This window comes from Filicampus tigris, chromosome 5 (genome assembly GCF_054856515.1).
Source record: "Filicampus tigris isolate MCC_2025a chromosome 5, RoL_Ftig_1.0, whole genome shotgun sequence".
In the NCBI taxonomy this organism is placed as follows: Eukaryota; Metazoa; Chordata; class Actinopteri; order Syngnathiformes; family Syngnathidae; genus Filicampus; species Filicampus tigris.
In genome coordinates this window covers 11,067,911-11,087,906 of record NC_141221.1, presented here as the reverse complement: position 1 = coordinate 11,087,906, position 19,996 = coordinate 11,067,911, and the positions used below count along the sequence as shown (strand labels likewise).

General features: G+C 40.0%; 1 protein-coding gene across 8 annotated transcripts in view; it reads right to left on the bottom strand.

The window, feature by feature from the left end:
* trpm3 (transient receptor potential cation channel, subfamily M, member 3) overlaps positions 1 to 19,996 on the bottom strand; it is a 152,949-nt gene that overhangs the window by 120,046 nt on the left and 12,907 nt on the right. For 5 of the 8 annotated variants that reach the window (XM_086030211.1, XM_086030199.1, XM_086030200.1 and 2 more), the window contains exon 1: positions 15,205 to 15,695. The exons of the other annotated variants lie outside the window; for them this stretch is intronic. In XM_086030211.1, the coding sequence (XP_085886337.1) occupies positions 15,205 to 15,408 (204 nt within the window). In that variant the 5' untranslated portion in view covers positions 15,409 to 15,695. Of the gene's footprint in view, positions 1 to 15,204; positions 15,696 to 19,996 lie in introns of those variants that run through there. 8 annotated transcript variants of the gene reach the window in all.

Here is a 19,996-nt window from a genome sequence, read left to right as displayed (position 1 = left end):
GATGTTCCCCTTCCTGAGCATCATCAGTGACATTTATCCCCACCAGAACGGCTAAGCGTTATCGGCAGGCTAAAAGGAGCTTTTGACCAGACAACCTTGTTATCGACCTAGCAAGCAATGAAAGAAGATGGGAAATATTTGAAATAATGACACAATTAACTCCATTCATCACGGGGACAGTTAAGTTTCAGTTTAGATCTATTCAACACTACTGAGTACAACATAAAGTAACGCTCAACCTGCCTCTTTGCAGGAGGCACCGAAAAGTGCGTACGCCTTCATTTTTACTGACACATTTTCTTAATCATCACTAAGAGAAATTGTTATTAATTCATTATAAAAAAAATTTGCTGTCAACCAATTAAAATGTTTTAACTAATTAATATCAAAATTTTCTACAATGGATCGCGATTAATCGTATTTTTCAACTACATTTCTTTACGAAGCTTGGAACAGATACTTGAGTAAAATGTTAAATTAATGTGGATAAAAAATAAAAGTACATTTCAATTCAAAGACTGTTCTAATAGCTTTCTTTGATCTGTGAATATGATTCTTTTCCTGTAAAATACAACAGTTGAATGATAAAACAAAGACGTACAACTAATATGGTATTTGAATTTGGCTTTGCAAAGTGTGCAAATTATTTTGGATTTCTCCAATGAGCCGTCGAGCAACATATATACATATATACATATATATATATTTATTTTGGGGAGGAATGCAGATAAATGTCAACTAATGTCTGGGGAGCAAATAAAAAAGGTTTTCCTTAGAGAACGACATTGTGGAGTCAACCGTAATGTTAAATGTGTTAAAGACAGTGTTTCCCCATTACATGAGATCATCATAGAGCAGCGACCTCATTTACAACATGTGCCAAGTCCCGACACTACTGGGAGGCTGTTTACACGCCTCGGTAGGTGCGGCTGTTTTAGTTGGCAACGGAGTTCCATTGCGGTAAGCCATTAACAATTTAATGTTTGTGTGAGGACAATACCATCAATGAACCGACGAAATTACTTACTTACTTATACCCACATCCTAACATGTCAAAATGAGTCTCTTTATGGCCTTAGTCAAATCAAATCATAGAAACACAACCAAAAAGCAGTTGTGAAACGACTCGTAACATCTTAACACCACTACAAAAACTGCAACTTGAAATGCTGCTACATCTGTCCATTTACATACAAAAGAGTGTACTGACGGTGGAAGCGCCATCGCCGCTCATAAGGAGAAATTAAGGGTTGAAGGTCTTAGTCAAGGACACTTCACTATCACCTCTGGAGGAGTCACTGAAATTCCAATTATGTGACAAACACTCTACCTTCTGATCCTGGGGAAAGGAAAAAAAAACACAAAGCAAGATGCAAGACATTTGAGATTCAATGCAGAGTACATGCTGCAGGGACATTTAGTTTTAGTGGGCTTGCTTAAAAATCTTTTGGGGAGAAACGATCTTCATGACAATCGTATAAGCATAGCATTATATATTACGACATTAGTGACGGAATCATAAAAGGGGCTTTAAAAAAATCTAAGCTATTACAGTATTACCATTTGTGTGGTGTTTGTATTTTTCTTACTCAGCCAGTGTTGATGTGTCTGGTGAACCCGCTAGAGTTTGGGCTTTTCAAAACAACACAATCAAATAATTTTCGGTTAAAATACTCAACATATGTTTACTACATCCCAATTGCAAGTCACATGAACAGCAAACATTGTTCATATTTTCCCTTTACCTTTGTTCGATCACATTTATGAATTAATGTGCAACTCCTTTTTTCAAAATAAAATGTAATTTAAAAAAAAGAGGAAAAGAAAAGCCCATAACAGTGCGAGGAGAAGGTTTCAGATATGCCTTGTCATTTTTCTTTTGATTAAGACTGAAAAAACGGGTCCCACAGACCCGAACACATAAAGGGGTTAATATGCGCATACATAAAGACAGTTTCCAAACCACATATCCACAAGACGGCTGTTGGAGAAGAAAACAACTGTGAGACAGGATGATTTAAAAAAAACAATAATAAGTCAACATTGGAGAGAGGAGAACTGCAATATTTTTCCCTCCAGTTAAATTCAATCTCTCAGTCAATATTACAGCAAGCTGTGAGCAGGTTTGACAAAGAAACAGCAAGAGTTCTTCTTCTCTCTGCAATACAACTGGTGCGTGTGGCATCTGACTTGCACCATTCAAGAACGAGTGAACTGACAATTAAATAAACGACTGCAAACAAATTGGTGTTTAGATGTGTAATTTGCACTTGTCGAGACTAAAACAACTGCTGAAGGTTTTGAAAATCAGAAAAGGTTATTCTCTCCCTTGAACTGAAACTGTCCAGTCAATGACGCAGTGCCATGTGAGATAGAATAAAGGAGATGAGGAAAAGTGGTGGAAAAGCAAGCTAAATACATTTCTGTTCACATCTTCCAGTTGTTTTGGTAGAATTGCTCATTTGCATAATGTAGCTGAGTTAAAACAACTGAAGCGGCTAAAGCTTCACGGAAATGGGTTTGAGAAAGGGAACACTTATTTGTACTTAAAAAAATTTTAGCAATGCACCAGGGCATTATTGAGAACAATGAATATGCGTAAACCAAATCAGCCTAAATGGTGCATTTTCAAATTCATTAGTCTTTTAACTGAAGGCTTAGACGTCATACAAATTACACGCTTATTGATTTTGGTATTGCAATGGTTACGAAACACTTAAGCTGTTCTGAAAGTGAATGCAAATTTTGATGTGATTCAAGCAAAGCTCTAAAATTGACATGGCACTATTAGATCCAAATATTTTGGGGGAGGTGGCCATTTTTTAGAGGACTCTGGGAAGTACAGCTAAGTCTCAGTCATGAAACCAGTTAGCAAGATGAAGTTCTTCAAACATTGTCAAAAGCCATGCGTGACCTCCTCAAATGCAAACACAAAATATTGTTGAGACAACGCACAGTCATCAAGAGAGGAAGCATTAATTTCACCATTTAACACTGCCCTTTACTGTCACTTCAAAACAACCAGAAGCCTGTCAAACTGAAAAATTAAGCCACACCTTAATCAAAAGATCAATATTGTTATCAGATTATGACAGATAGTAAAGCAAGCAAAGGAAAGCAAGGATCCCCGATGGAAGGATTGGGGAATAGCAAACTTGAATGATATAATCAAGTCCATATCATATACAACAGCCGACAATCATTGAACAGCTGATAAATGAAAACATTCTAACCCAAGAGGATTAAAGAAACACTAAAGTGTTCAACAACGACAGAAAAAAGTATTCTTGTATGCATAATGGTCCTCAGGCGTGACGTATATATTTATTAGAGAGAGAATGTTCCTTACATTGACGCCTTGGGCATTCCCAAGGCTATGTGGCCACACTAGAGATCCTCACGACATTATTAACCCATAAAGGACGGGAGCGCATAACCGCGTTTCTACCACTAGAGCGCTGTTGCGTCTTTCTACCTTTAAAGCCGGGAGAGCGGATACGTCACTGTCTTTTTTTTAAAATCCAATTCTCCGTCTCTTAGCCAATTTAATGTGTCAGAATATACACGCGACGGTGTCGGAGGATGTCGTGGAATTTTTTGGAGCCGTAGGTAGGCTAATGGCGGACGCCGTCGATCGCCGGGGGCTCTGATAAGTAACGGCAGTGCTATACAGACGACGCGCACGACCAGTGGAACCAGTCGAACGTGATATGATATGGTTTGTAGACAATGACGATATTGACGTCTATGTAACAGAATAGAGGATGGTAATTACCTACTCGATTTTTTAAAAATTAAAATAGTGCTTCTCTTGCACTGACACGTTATTTTTACATCTTCGATTGAAACAGTAGATAATAATAAATTCTGCCTGTGTGAAAGCCACATCTAAGCTCTTTAATTCTTTTGGAATTATGTTTCCGTCTGCTACAGGGGCTGAGATATTAATCATTTTGTAAGTGTTGAATTTCTGGGAAAACTTCAGGTTTTCAAGGGTAATTCCAAAGGCGACTTTAGGTTTTGGGGAGCTGTTGAGACAGGCACTTTAGGCCTTAATTGGTTAAAATACATTTAATAAGGGTAAAACCTGTTTTGGGGAAAAAAAGCAAAAAGGAATATTTGTTACGATGATTGTATTAAAAAAGTGAGGCATGTCCATGAAAGCAAAGGCGTCTGCATGAGCATGATGACCTCTTGACACAAACCAAGATAGTGCCAACCCAATTTAAGAGTACCGTAGTACTATATTGCGCTCTCGAGAGACATGAGATCACTTCAGTGCCCATCTGTTAATACCTTTCGCTCCCAAGTCCCTTGAGTCAGTTCAGGGATCTGCGGAGAGATAACACACAATACACAACACATAATACACCCCCGCACACACAAATCTATAACTGCTAGATTAGCTTTAGTGCTTGCCAAGCTAATCTTCTGAGTCAACAGAGCAATGCAGACATGGCTCAGTGTCAGAAGGCACTAGAATGAACAGTCACTCATTTCACTCCAATTCTGCACAGCCAACTGCCATCTTTAAACCTCTTTCTTTGGACTCTGTGAGGCTTTGCTATGCCAACCATCAGGTTCGAATTCATTTTAAGTACATTCTGCTTAACAGGCATCAATAGGAACCGGATACAGTACACCAAACCACAGTTGGGATGTACCTTAAATTGGGATTGGGAAGGTTTTTTTAAGGCACTCAACCTTAGTTCAGATAAAGTGTCTTTGAAGACTGGGGAAGGGGTTTGGAGGCACGTCGTGTAATATTCTATAATCCACAGGTAGCAGGACAGGAAAGCTCACACTTTGTGTCCCAGCCATGGGGACAGGCAAACGTGCTAAGGCAGTACTCGTGGCCAGGGGCTGAAGACTGAGAGGGATTCCGAGAAAACAACAAGGGAGGAAGGTCACGAGCAGAGAGGCCTGGCAGGTTGGAATTATTTCTCAGCAGAGACTTAAATAGGTGGGTTTACTGACTGGCAAAGGTGGATGTGGTTTACTGGCAGAGTGGAAACCACAGGGAGAGCGCACCATTTACTAACTGTGGCACTCTGCCAGGTAAATTGAGAGAAAAAGTGCAATAAATGTTTTTAAGTCATGATAGTGTTAGCTGCATGATACGATCCTTTCATTCTGCAAAAGAGAAGACTTCTTGAGCCGGGTCTTATTGTAGATGTGAACTACTAAAGCTTATGTGCACAATAAATAAGTCTTTCTCGGGCCCGATTTTGAATCGGATGACTTACTTTTGAATCATGGCCACTTTTAGGTCATGCCGGGCATGCAACGGGAAGTTCCAGGTGAGTCATGCCACTATGGGATGAATTTGTGACTTGTCAGAAAACTGGTCAACTGTAACGATAAGATTTCTCAAACTCTGAGGATTTATCTCCCCTGCACAAAAAAGATGGACAGCATGCCAGAATCGTGGCATCAAGGTTCTTGGAGCACAAATTTCTTCCGATTTTTGGCGCAGGTTATTTTTTTTAGCAATAGCATTCCATGTCATGTTCCAGCTAACATTCACCTTCTCCTCCACAAAAGTCAGAAAATTCAATTTCCAACACTTACGCTACTCAACATGAACAGTATTGACCGTACCAAAGAGCCAAGGCAAGTCATGACTCTCAGTTGATCTGTAAAGTGCAATCAATCATTAGTTTTGACATGTGCAATGTAAACTCAAGTGTAAGCACCCATCTAAAATCGTACAGGGTATGCCCAGCTTTGGTGTCCTCAGTCTCTAGTATGTTTAAACATGGCCCTAGAAAATAAAATGTACATCAGGTATGTGGATGAAACCGGTCAAGTCAAACAGTGCAGCATTTTGGTCACTATAGCAACATGGGTATACGGTAATCACCATCTTAAGATTTGGGGTAATAAAACTATACCAACAGCTCAGTGGGGCCCAAGCGTCAGGTAATGGCTTTTATGGCAATGGTGATTATTGCCACACCAAGCATGTAAGCCTCAAAGCATACAGCTCACAGCATCAGGCGCTTCGACTTCAAAGCTGCGGTTCAAAGGGACACATCAGCGGATCTCCAGTCTTAAGTGTCTATATACTTACATCAATAAACCATATCTACATTCAAATACAAAAAAAGACAAGGCTTCAATCAAGAACACATCAGTCCATGCTTCTGCTACATCTCAGCAAGGCGAGAGCTGATAGAACCGAGTCAATTTCTCTCTTCTCTTCATGACAAGTGCATGGTCGTAGTTTAAGACACTGAGGCCCAAAATGATCATGTTCCACTACAATGGTCTGTCCAAATAACTTTTGTTTGTATCTATTTCCAAGAGGAAAATACCATAACTAGAGACATAATTGTGTATTGAAGCAATTAAGGCTAAATTGAAAGCGGTACAACTGATTTAGTCCCAACTAGTTTGCAGTCTAAAAAAGAACAGTATGGCTCAGCTATGTAAGTACAAATGTCACAACTGCATCAAAATTGAAGAATGAGATACAATTGTTGGCCCATATTGAGGTCTCAAGTACAGTACTCTCTATCTACTATTATAGAAATGTGCAGTGCTTTCATGTATGTCTGTAGTTCAGTGCTGACTTAACATTTTGTGCAACATCTACTAAATACTTATGAGAAGAGAACAATGATGCAATACTTTGGACAGATTTTGGCATTTTCTAACCACTGCCCACACAAAGCTGAAAAAAAATCAATGAGGGCTAGTTATTGAAAGATATGAGGGAGGGAGGCATTGAAAAATTGAATGGGAGCCGTCTAAATGGCAGCTGTCTGGGGTTGAAGCATGACTGAGCATCTCTGAAACATTTCCCTCTCTCGAGTGTCTCCGCTGCTGTTTCTCTCCTCCTGCGCCTGAATGAGAATACATTAGAAGAAGAAACTCCAATTACAAAGCTTTGATCAGAGCCAAGGCTGGAAATCTGACAAATCCATTTGAAAAGCCACTCATACAGAGAGTGTGAGAAGAAATACGCTTTTACAACAGCACTTTGGGTTGAATACCTTTCGCACCCAAAGAAAATGAGGAAAAGATTGCAAAATGAGAAACTAAAAATAACAAAATACCCTTTTCTCTTAAGTTATTGGCATTTGATGAAAGGGCTGCTGTTTTATTACAATCATTACATCCATATTACTAGACTTGGGTAATGGACAATGATTGAACATTACATAACAGAGTGCATTCCTTGAAAACTGTGTTTTACCAGATATTTTCAATGGCATTTATACACTGGATATTAATTAAAAACACCTCCACCCTTGCTTAGGCTGCCTCTTTTTTAAATCTTGCCATCCCCCGTCCTACGTCCCAAAAATGGGCGTCCGTCCAGAACGGACCGTTTTGCCCCTGGGACAGAATGCCCAGCTCCACTAATACATGTGTTTACGCAAGCAATTGTTGACTTTTCTTCACACCACAAATGCATCTTTGCCCACTATTAAAACACCTCCCACCACATCCGCTGCTGATACAAACTCTTCATGAGACTTCGAGCTGTTTCCAAGTTACTGTTGCTACGGATGTCACTCAATAACCTCGACACACAACATCAGTGTCATCAAATAACCATCGTATTTGTCCAATCTACTGAAACGTGCTAAGCGGATTACGTGTCAGTCCAGCAGTCCGGTTTTAAATTCTGACTCAGCTCACCACCTCACTGAAGGAACTGGAGATGAAAGGTGTTGGTTGAATGCCACAGAGACAGGCCAATTACCTCACACACACACACACACACACACGCACACATCCACCTTTCCGTGGCTGTCTGCCACATGCTGCCTACCTCCACAGGACGTCTTTCCACTTCCCTTTGCTTTGTAAATTAAATTCCCCTTAATAACTAATTAAGGGGAATTCAATTTGAGGTGCATTGTTTGACACTAATGATTTACTAATAGGCGGTGTGCATGACTGTTCTGCCACTTTGTTAACTAGTACCACTGATTAAGTGAATGATGCCTTAGTGGAACAAATGTGATGCCAACTACACACTCTATAAAGCAGTTCAAATAGAGTATGGTTGTAGATTTAAGGAAGGGGCGTCAAACTAATTTTCGAACCATTAAGAGTTTTCCCTCAGAAGACTTTGAAATCACTTTGAAAACCATATACAACTCATCACGTTATGCCGTACACACAATTTTCCCTGCATTATATAAAATTAAATAAGTAATTAAATATATAAATAAATACATAAATAAAAAAGTGGACTACATACTTGGCTCATGCGATAGACGCTAATGATTCTATTGGGTAGCCGACAGAAAAATATTCAGCTCCATTACTACTGTGGCAATCATCATGGACAATGGCACACGCCAGATGCTCACAGATAGACCCCAGAGTGCAACTCGAAGGCTGGCTAAGTTTCAGAAAACTGATAATGGCTTTTGCGTGTTGTGACAAGATGTCCCTACGTGTAAGACATGCTAAGCGATTGCCGGCTAGCTCGTAAATACATAAACAAGAAACAACAAAACTGTTCATTTGGGCTTTTCTGTTTTCTATAGTACTCTTTGCTTTATGGTGTCTGGGTTTTATGAAAATAAAAGGCAGCACCTACTTGTGTTTCTCTTCATTAGAAAATAAAGGAAGTGTATTTATAATAATGAATACATCTCATTTTATTCTCTATTCATTTTATAGTCTCCCTTCGCAATAATTTCAGTCACTGCATTACATACAGGACAGGGATTTACTGACATGACTCTTTTTGTCAGTTAAAGCTGAAAACCAGAAAAAATATTTTCGTTTTCTTTCCATTTGAAACTATGGCTATGTTTGTGGTTAAAAAAACTGATCATTTTCAACTGAAATAAGACATGAAGTTGTTAGATTCAAGCAAATGCCATTACAAGACCATCTGTGCTGTCGATCGTTGCTCTTCACACTTCTTATTTAACACTACTCTGCAGAGATGAGCCTAATCATCCACATATGTCTGCCAAACAGAAACTGCTATCCTCCATTTGTAACAAAACTGAAATATCGTACCCTGTTTTGCACAGTCATTGTGGAAGTACAATGCACTCATGCTCTCAAGCCCCAAACTAAGAGCCACAAGGGGGCACTGAATGGCATGATTGACTGAATGAATAGTCAAATTAATTAACTTTGCTAATTCCTTCCCCCCAAAAATCTGAGAAACTGTCAGAGATGGGATACTGTTTGTACGAAGGCTTGAAAAAGTGGTACGAAGTAATAAAAAAATTTTAAAAACACAGAATACGACAAGCTGTAAGCTATGGACCATAAAATATGACGCCAGCGACTATACACTCGAGATCTTCCTTTATCCAGAGTGTCACTCACATGAATTCAAGCAGCAAAGGGAGCTTAACTTTCATCCTCCTATCACACTGCAGAGGCAACTGAAAAAGTCTGCACACGGACAAAAGACACTAGCAGGGGAACTCTGTGTAATTAGTGCCACAAAATTAATTATGAACGATTCAAGAGAAACCTATTTGGCATGAAAATGGAAACTGGTATAGCCGTGAAAGGCTCCGACGAGGTATCGAGTCACAAAAGTACAGAAACATTTGCTGGACAAACAAAAGATTAATCAGGAACAGGAATAATATTAAAATGACTTTCCAAAAGATCCTTTCTATAAAAGATTAAACTTTCCTTCATAGAAATGACTCTTAGTTTTTGCCGTTGTTCACTGGCACCAAAAACCGAGGTCAAAACATTTTGGTGAGGGCAAAATTTGACTAATGGCTGCACTTAAGGACACTTGATCGAACTTCATGATGATAGCAGATGTTTAACTACAATTCACAGTAGTATGCCCACAACATATATTGTAGCATGAGCTGTTTCCAAAGAAACGAACAAGAACTAATCAAGAATACCACTGTGCTCAGATTACATCGAGATTCCAGCACATTTTTGTATTCCCAGCATGGTAACAATAAATGTATGCAAGATGTCAACAAAAGAGGTCTACTACTCACTAAGAGAAGTCTGAACCTAAAGCACAGTTGCATTGTTTCAGTGGTGCTAGGGCTCTGTTTTACTTCAACTAATGTCCATGGGTAAATGTTGCTTTGTGCTTATTTAACTCATTCAGTCACAGACTTTTTCAGACCCATTGTGAAATCACATATAATACGTCATTGGGATAGAATGAGTTAATAGCTGCTTGCGGCTTCATCTAATTTGCGACAAAGATAATCAGCAGTGACACTTGGCAAAACAAGCTTCCGAACTTGCGATGAACGTGTGCTTTGTAAACATCGGCATTTGGAATAGGCGCATACGAGTGGATGATGCATTATGACAACCTAATTACGAGCTACCATTTTTGATTAAAGTATGACATAATTGGTTATTTTCATTTCTTGACACAAGGCAGCCTCATCAAATCAAGACCAACAGGGAAGGGGGATAAATGGGCCAGGGCAGAGTTTAAAGTGGGGCTCGGGTGCCAGGGGAGAGATGACAGTGGGCAAAGTGCCTGTTTTCAACACTACGGAGGTCCAACTGTGACACAAGATGACAGCCAAACAACACTTGGTCGGTAGTGAGCCACAAGGGAGAGAGTCCTCACAACACGGCGGTTCACACAAGACAACAAACACACGAGCTGAAAATGAAACCTGAGGCTTTAGTCTGGCTGTTGACCGAGTTGGTGCGGTATTTAGGCTAGCCTCACTGAGCAGACTTCACCCATGATTTGCAGATGGTTTTGTCATCTGCAGGGAATTTTCAAGCAATGATGACACATTTACAGAGATATGCCCCTTTTTACATTTCCTGTAAAAGATGGAAATTCTACTTTTTTTTTTTTCGCATCACTGGGATAAACAGTACAGAGAATGGATGGACGAGTGTTCCATTTTAATGGCACCGCCACATAATGGGTGGACAAAGTTGATCCGCCAATCTTGTGCCTTAGTAGGAAGTAGAGATTATGTATCTTGAGGAATCAGAGGAGCTCCTCTAAAGCCTTTCGTAGACATTTGTGAGACACTGCGAAAGCATGGGGGCAGTAGTACAGCCAGCAACCCAACAGAAAGATTGATTCATAGCCTTAGTGAAGTTTTGACCTACTGTATACCGAGTTATTTCTTACAACAGTAGAAAAAAATATTACAAAGCCCAATTCCAATGAAGTTGGAACACTATGGAATATGTAAATAAAAACAGAATACAATGATTAGCAAATCCTTTTCAACTTCAATGAAATACGACAGACAGAGTGATCAGTAAGATTACTCAATTGAATTGACCTAAGAGATTGCTTACATGTGTCCATGCTGCTGTTTTGTTTAGCAATGGAGATCAAACGGATACAGCCGTTAACTAATGTCTGTGTAATACAGTATAGTCAATGAACTGAGGTAACTAAGATGACAGTTACTGACACGTTTTTTTTCCCTGATGGGAAAAGGGAGGCATCTATACGAGGGAGACGATAATACACCCGAGACTAATTGGGCAACGTTGTTTATGAGAGGGCTGGCCACCATTTGTGGAATAGTAATATCACTCTTTCAGATGGCGTTGACTGGATTGTTATTGTTTCCTTTAGTTGATAGGACAACGCTGATAGCAAACAGTGGCACATTATGCGAGCATCCACTGAAGAAAATTGCCATTTGTTTGAAGCTGTGGTTCTGGGTGTGTTGTGCTAGAGAACATCTGTCTCTTTAGCTTCTAATTGCTTCTAAGTGCCACTACATTCCACTGTAAATCGCTGACTGTTTGCAAATTGTTGTCGAAAAGATCTTCCCTTGAAATGAGATGCTCACTGCTGCCAAAAGCAAAACAACAAGCTTGCATAATGAAAATGATCAAATTAAAGATATGAGTTATGCAATAACTTTCCGCAGTTGGGAGGATAGCCTGAGACTTCAAGAGGGCGACATCATGCCGGTGAATATCAATTAGCCTCTGTAAATGACAACCTGAATTTCCTAATAAACCGTTAAAGCGATGATCTATTATCCATTCAGCCACAAACATTCATTATTTTGGTTGAAACGTCCTCCCATTCCGCATGAACAGAAGGGAGGCATGACCACCTTGATAGTCAATTGACGTATGCCAAACTATCCACAAAGATGATCCAGTTTTTGAGGAAGTAGCGAAAACAGATGCCAGGTTCAAGGTGAGCACAAACTTGAACAGTTTGAATGGATTAGTACTGTCAAATTGGGTGCTTTTTGTACAACGCTCTCTCTCACTGGCCACTGGATGTTTAACTATGTAGCAAAGAACTCTGAGGATTGAAGAAATAAAATTGTTACTCCCAATAGGAAACAATTTATAATCTACAGGCCTCGCCAGAATCGTCCAAAGAGGTTGAGTCCTCATGCTCTGCTTCATTTTCAGAGGTATATTGAAAAACAACAACAACAACAAAAAAAAAAAACAGATGGCTTCAAAGGGTGGAGAACTGGCAGGTAAAGCTGTCAGTGTACAGGTGATACAGTTGGCATGGAATCTGACCCAGATGAAAGTCTCTTCTGAAGCTGGCTCTCAAGACAACCTAACGGTGTGCTGAAAACAAGTTGAGAAAGAATTACTAGAACAATGTCTTGTGGTCTGATGAGCCAAACATGTTTGACTCAGATGGTGGTGTCAAGCATGTGTGGCAGCACCCTAATGAGGAGTACCAAGATAATTGTGTCTTGCCTGAAGACAAACATGGTGATGGCATCTGCGGGGTCTGGGGGTCTATGAGCACAATGAAATTCATGCAAAGAGCTAAACAGGAATCCCACACGTTCGCTGAGGAAGTTGAACGTGCCTCTAGACATGAACGCAATTGACCACCAGTCGGACACCCTTAAGCGAAATGTAGTGGAGCGCGAAGTGTCTGCTCTGTGATATTTTCTTGGATGAGTGGAAGGGGTAACAACCTATGTAGCTCTGGTGAATTTCATGTCTGAGAGGATTAAGGCAATACAGTACACTCACAATATATGACACTTTTAATTATCTCAGCACAGTTTGTTTTTTTCACTGTGAGGTTTGCTCACTTGTCTTGCCATCTTTTCAGAAAACAATGGATGCGTGTTGGATTATTTTCAGTAAATCAATGCTGCCATACAAATTGTATACGGACTCCAAGTCATTTCTAAGTTTCATTTCTATAACATTATCCTTTGAGAAGATTGAATAAAATGGTTGCTTGTAATAGCTACACTTTTGACATGTACTGTATATAGTTTTTAGACAAAACAAACAGGTTACACACACACACAGCAAGGCAGTACTATACGGCTGTTTATATCCAAGCAACAGAAATCCCACAAGGTCAAGCTTAGCTTCTTTTTTTTTGGCAGCACAAGGAAAAAATATGCAACGAAACCAACACTGGTGTCAATTATTCTGTCGATTTCATTTTTCAGTGCAAATATTTGCAAACTTAAGATGCCTCCAGTCACACTTACTGGCTGACAACCCAAATACATAAATATTGGCAGTGAGCGGCCAAATCTGTACGCTCTGACCTTCATTCACAAATACCAGTAATAATTTCAAAAATAGAGCAGAGGTGTCATCATTGCCAGGCTGATTTTGGGGGCAATATATCAAAGAAGATATGTCATTCTGTCTTCCCACATCCAGGAAATCTGTACTAGTAATATGAGTGCACATACAAATATGTAACACAATTATTAAGTACAGTGTTAAATGTTCCGGCATTATTTTAAATTGCCCACTACCACAGATGGTGTTATGTAGGTAGTAGCGCAAAATACTGAATTATCAATGTCATCCTTAAAGGAGTATTCAATATTTACTGACTCGCCCACCAGTTGCCAGTAATTGTCATTCGAGAAGAATAATTAGCAAGACTTTCTAGATGGCTTGACAATGTCGAACACCCCTTAAGTCACACTATTGCGAGTTCACCGCATCATTTTTAAAAAATACCCCTCTAAAGTTGAAAATCATTGTCTTAACAGAAAGAATTCCTTTCATTGCTGTGCTTTTTACATCTTTTTGTTTGTGATGCCACCACATACTAGTGATGGCAAAGAGGACAATAATGACCAAATAAACAGAAATGGAACTATCGTGTTGACATCGTCTCTGTTCTGGCTGCTCATGCTCATGTACAAATGTAAGTGGTCCGCGTGCTTGTGACTTATCAATCAGGTTAAGGGTGAGTCCAAAATGTATTTTGGAGGTGTTCCAGCATCTTTCAATGGACTGTAAAAAGAAAAATTCCCCCAGAATAACAAGGCGAATGAAGAATGATTGAAGGGTACCCACGTCATTGCAGATGGATGACGAATAACAGACGCTCAATTTTTAATAAAATGCCCAGATCTGGCGCTTGACCTTCAAGATACTGTATTTGGTACATTTATGGCAGCGATTCCCAAACGGGGTGCCATGGCACCCTAGTGTGTAATGAGAGGTCATCCGGAGTGCTGCAGGAAATCATCAAATATCATTTAATTTGTCTGACATATTCATACATGCAGAATAATCAAATGTTATTCATACATGTTGTGACATTTTTGTTTGGTGCTGTGCCGTGATATTTTTCTGATGTAAAACGCCTACCTTGGCTCAATAAAGGTTGGGAAACTGGTATGTCAGTTCTTAGAAAATGACAAATTCCCCAGGTTAATTCCTCAGCTAAAACACAGTTATATTTGTTTGATTTTAAAGTGTTTGAATGACTGGCCAATTGGTTTAGACATACATTGAATATTGTGAATACGTATGTTATGTATATAACTTGCATGTCTGTCAGGAATCCTACTCTGATTTTTTATCTTTTTTTTTTTTTTCTAAACTTGCAGGATACAGTCAAAACATTGGCAAACAGGCAGTGATAGGGATGTTGCTCGAGTTGAAGAAAAATAAAACCAGAAAGGTTGAACCGAAATCACCTCACGATCAATATAACAAGCGCTTAACAAATGTATTTCATCACTCATAAAAAAAGAGATCATTCAGCATCAGCGGATGCTTTAATACGGACACACAACAACCTAAATTTGAGGCAGAATTTTAAGACAGTCTACTGAAGCAAAACTAACATTCAACCACTAAAACTATTTTTTCTGTCCCGGAACACTGATAAATAACTATACTAATAATAAATCACAAACTTTGACCATGACGTTAGTCTTCTAAATTCCCATAATCCCTCACTGCTTGACTTGCTGTCACTTTCCCCTTTCTAGTTGGCAGTACTGGGTCCTCCTTAACCCTCAAAAGAAATCTTACCGGTGGCTGCTGAGAGCCCAGCGCCCCCCTTTTGGTGGACCCCCCTCTGGAGCTCAGCCTCTTCCAAGACTCGGAGAAACGCCCCCTGGCTGTGGGACGCCCCGGTCCCGACGCCCCAGATGTGACGGACGCATCATCGCGGGTGGAGAACGGTTGCTCCTTACGCGTCTCCCTCCGCTCAGCCCACTTCTTCTTGGAAGCCATTGGTGTCGAAATGTGGTGAAGAGGATGTGGTAAGTAGGGCAGCCTTCTTGATCAAACTGGTTCCACAGGTGGCATGGTGATCTCGTTCCAAAGTCGTGTGCCAACTGAGCAACTCTTACAAGGTCTGAGTGGGTGTTCTCTTCAGTCCAGGAAATGACGAAAAAGAAATATTCCTTTTGCCTCCTTTACTTTTGTCTCGGCATCTGATCTTGTGATTGGGAGGGGGAAAGAAAAAGCAGAACAAGTGTTCACTCAGCTGCACTCTGATGCTCCTCTCGTCTCTCTTGTAGCCCAGTCGGAGAGAAGAGGCGGCGACACAGAAGCTGCACCCTGTTGCATGTGCTCGTAGTCTGGCTCGTTTTGCCTCCTCGCAGGCAGAGGGAGGGCGGGAGGGAGAGGGGAGGAGGGGGTCTGAGGGCTTCTGAGATCCAGGTAGAAAAAATATAAAAATAAAGGTTTCAGGAATTAGGAGCTCTGCTTTGACGAGAAAGAGCGAAATGACAAAGAGCGACAGATAACGACACAGGTGGAGAGGAGACGAGGAAAGGTTCCTGAGCAAAGGGAGGGGGATTCTGTGGAGCCTCAACGTTCGCTTGTTCACTCTCTCACTGAGACCAAGCTGAGCTCCAAAATCTTAATTCTCTCGATATGAAGCTCTTCTTCCTCCTTGGCGTGCAGAGTTAACAGCCCATGAGGCAGCTCGTACGAGCCTCATTTTGGTTGAGTCAGTTTATGACAGATCCGGCATAGACGGCATCACAGCACAAGAAGGCACCCTCAGTTTTCACCTTACTTATTATTTTTCATTTATTTCAGACAAGATGTTTCGGGAAAGTTCCAGGATGTGTGTCAGTTTCTACTTTCAAGGTAGTCTCGGTGGAGCAGGGGTGGGCAATTCGAGCGCCAGTGTCCTACATGTTTTATATGTTACCCTGGTGCACCCACCCGATTCAAATGATCAGGACACTGATCTTCTGCAGACCTTGCTAATTATATGATCACTTGAATCAGGTGTGTTGCAGTAAGGACATGGAAAACAGGCAGGATAGCGTCCCTCGAGGGCCTGGAGTCGCCTTTTGCAGCATCTTCTGCCCTTTTATGCACTCCTGGAATGATTCTTACGGGATTCTATGTCTTAATGTCGTCCATGTCTTCAAACTGGGTCCCTTGAGGTTGGAAAAGAGAAGGGGGGCGGGGAGGACCACAGAGAGCCAGGTCAAGTGAATAGGGAAGTTTCTCCAGCACAGCTATGTTGTTCTCAGCCAGGAACTGTCACAATGCTCAGCGCATTGTGAGAAGGCACGTTCTCGTGGTGAAGCATGAATACAAATGATCCATTCCAGGCTAAAACCGTTGCCATCTTAAAGCATGTATCAAGCGTCCGGGCATCTTGACTGTCACCTAAGTGTAAAAAATAAGTCACCACCTAATGTGATGCAAAACACTCTCCAATTGATAAGAAGTGAGCCAGCTGGTGGCTAACTTGGAGTTAAAAGTCAATGACTTCTCTTCAGAATCCAGATCTTGACCCGCTGCTACTTCTGGCCACTCATTCACATTAATTGATTAATTAATCGATTGCTTGTAATTTATTGCTGATTATTCATGTCTCGAAGCACAAAAACTATAAATGGATTCATCATTACGTTTCTATTTTTTTCTATTTAAAGTAATATTCATCCTATAAATGGGGGTCAGTTTCCTAATTGTACAACATTTGGGTAGTTCCAGATTTCACATTGTGTGGGTATTCTATATAAAGTATCTCTGCTCAAAGCTCTCAGTGGGAGGTCTTTTATTTGGGTGGCAAATATGAGGACAACTTCTGGGACAAGGCAACAAACAAGGGAATTGATGGAAGCGCGTACAAAGAGGTGACAGTGTCAAACTCTGGGGACACTGTTGCCATTGGCCACAACAACCTTTTGCCATTTGGGAGATAGGCTTCTGACAAGTGTGTGTGCGCACCACACACAAAATAAAAACAATGCAAACTCCGCCAAGGCAATGAATAGAAAGAGTAAAGTGTGGGAGTAAAAATTCACATAATCTGTGCATACAAAATCGATTATGACCACTGGTGGATCTAAGGTACATGGCGCCATGCAGGTCATCCACAACATTAAAAAAAAAAAAACACATACACCCCCCCCCACACACACATACACACACACCCCCACACACACACTAAGAACGTATGTGGTGAGAGGCTCAATGCAAATGAAAAAAGGCAAAAATAATTGTAAATGAAAACACTTGACTTTGAAATTCACTGACAGACTGACAACTGTTGCCATAGTCACAATATGTTTTGACTGCTTGTAACATAATAGATGTCGAGGAGTATTCACTTTGATTTGAATCCAATGAGTTTTTGGAACGCCGGAAGCCGACAAGCACAGAGAGCGCAGGCAAATGCCACGAAAAAAGGGCATGAGTAGTTAGCATGCCTGCCTTACAGTTTTGAGGCTCTGAGTTCCAATCTCAGCTCTGGCCTTGCTGAGATTGCATGTACAGTAACTAAGGAAACTATGGCAGTTTCATTGTTTAGCTTGGCCACTATGGAAAGGAGTGGAGTAGTTCAATGAAAGAGGATGCTCATAAAGGTTAGATTACTCCTGAACATTTTGCATCCAAACCCCACCCCACTTCTGATATGAAGGCTACACCCCTGCCGCACAAGTCCATCCAACCCTGCAGTTCCACTGCAAACCTCTAAATCTGAAACAGAAAATACATCAGCGACATAATGTTAAGAGCATAATGTTGCCAACATTATACATTCTGTTATAAAGAGCTCTTTGTCACAAAGACTTAGATGAAAGCTATACATGGAATTAAATCTACCAGTAGCACAAAAACAACAAAAACCTCAAATTTAATCGGCAAAAAAAGGAGCGGTTGTTTGAATTAAAACTGAAATTAAAATAAATACAAATCATTTTCCTGGTCAAAAAAAAACCTGGATGATCAAAAAATAAACAAGTAAACAAAACTAAAGATAAAAACGTTATGATGGAGTGTGATTCACACTACTGAAATCAACAACCGCAACAGTAAAACCTTTAAACATTAAATTACTACTGGTACGTAAGCAGACAGTGTAAAATAAAATAGCACATTATTAACTATGTAAACGTTTTTCCAAAGCAAATGTGCACACTAGCTGCCTCTGATAACACAGTGAGTACATAACGTCAAGCAACATTGAAGATAGGGCTTTCTCGTGTTATAAAAACTAAATAGCATGGACACAGTCACTGACGTTAAACGGTTAAAAGCTATGTGAAGAATTACACTGTTGTTTAAAATGTATCATATGCTACAGTAGCACCAATACAAACAACTTTAACATAGCTGAGCAAGCTAACACACACCTTTTAGCATAGCAAACGGTGTATGAACAATAATGGACGTCTTACCGTAAATACATTGCTGATGAGAGAGTCCAGAAGACAAAAAGTTGATGTTTTATTTGCATCCAGGGATCTCTGTCATGTTAAGGCTGGAATTCTGAAGTAACATGAAGGGTTCTATTTGATGAAAGTTGTTTGCGCGAATTGATAGTCAATAAACAGTTTGCGTAATGGATGGATGGATGATTGGTAATTGAAACTTGCATGTTAGATTCATTTAATAATATAGATTGTGGAAGCACAAAAGTTAAACACAATTGATTTTGTGACGTTAGTGGACAGTACCTCGAAATTGTTCATGTTCCAGAGGGCATACTCTTTTTAATAAAAATGAGAATCCAGCATTAAATTCCCTCCATCATAAAATGTTTAACTAGAAGCATTTTCATACAACTGTAGGAAGAAGTTAACCAAGTAGGCTACTAACGTTAACAATGAACGAGTGGGCTTTTTGAAAGTTGCATTGAAATACATTTCTTAACTGTCACAAAGGTAAACATACGTGAACGCGCATTACAGTTTAACATTCTTTTGCCATCATCCAACTGTGAAAAGAAGTTAACCATTGTTCCTAAAGTGGAAGTCAACACAAACATTTTTTTTCCAGAATATGTTCTATGCAGGTCCACTAGTTGAAACAAGGCATTCTGATAAATATTGCGTTTGTGGAATAAGATTTAATCCACACGTTTTTAGCCATCTGGTGGCGGCCATTTTGTCACTTCTGTCGACTGAAGACGACATCACAGTTGCTCAGGGCTCAGATAATGACCAATCATGGCTATATAAAAACATATATATAAAAACACTCAGCCCTAACTATAAGGGACGCTGGACTGTTTTCGTTTAACTGCATCGTTTCTTTTGGAACCTGAGTTATAATGAAAACATTATATGCTCTGAGCTCTGTTTCATTCATGCATGACGGCCTGTATTTTTGTGAAAATATTTTACTAATTTAAAATTGTAAGGCTTCGGGTGCATTAAAGGTCCCAGTATACAGAGAATACCCTCTACTTGAGGGGGATAGAGCCCTGCTACAAATAGTGATATGAATAATTAACAACCACCCCACACTAGAAACAGCGGTGTGTAATTGCCACAAGTTTGCATAAAAACACTTGAAAACTAAAGGATCATAAAGCATCTACACCATGCTTCAAACGTGTACA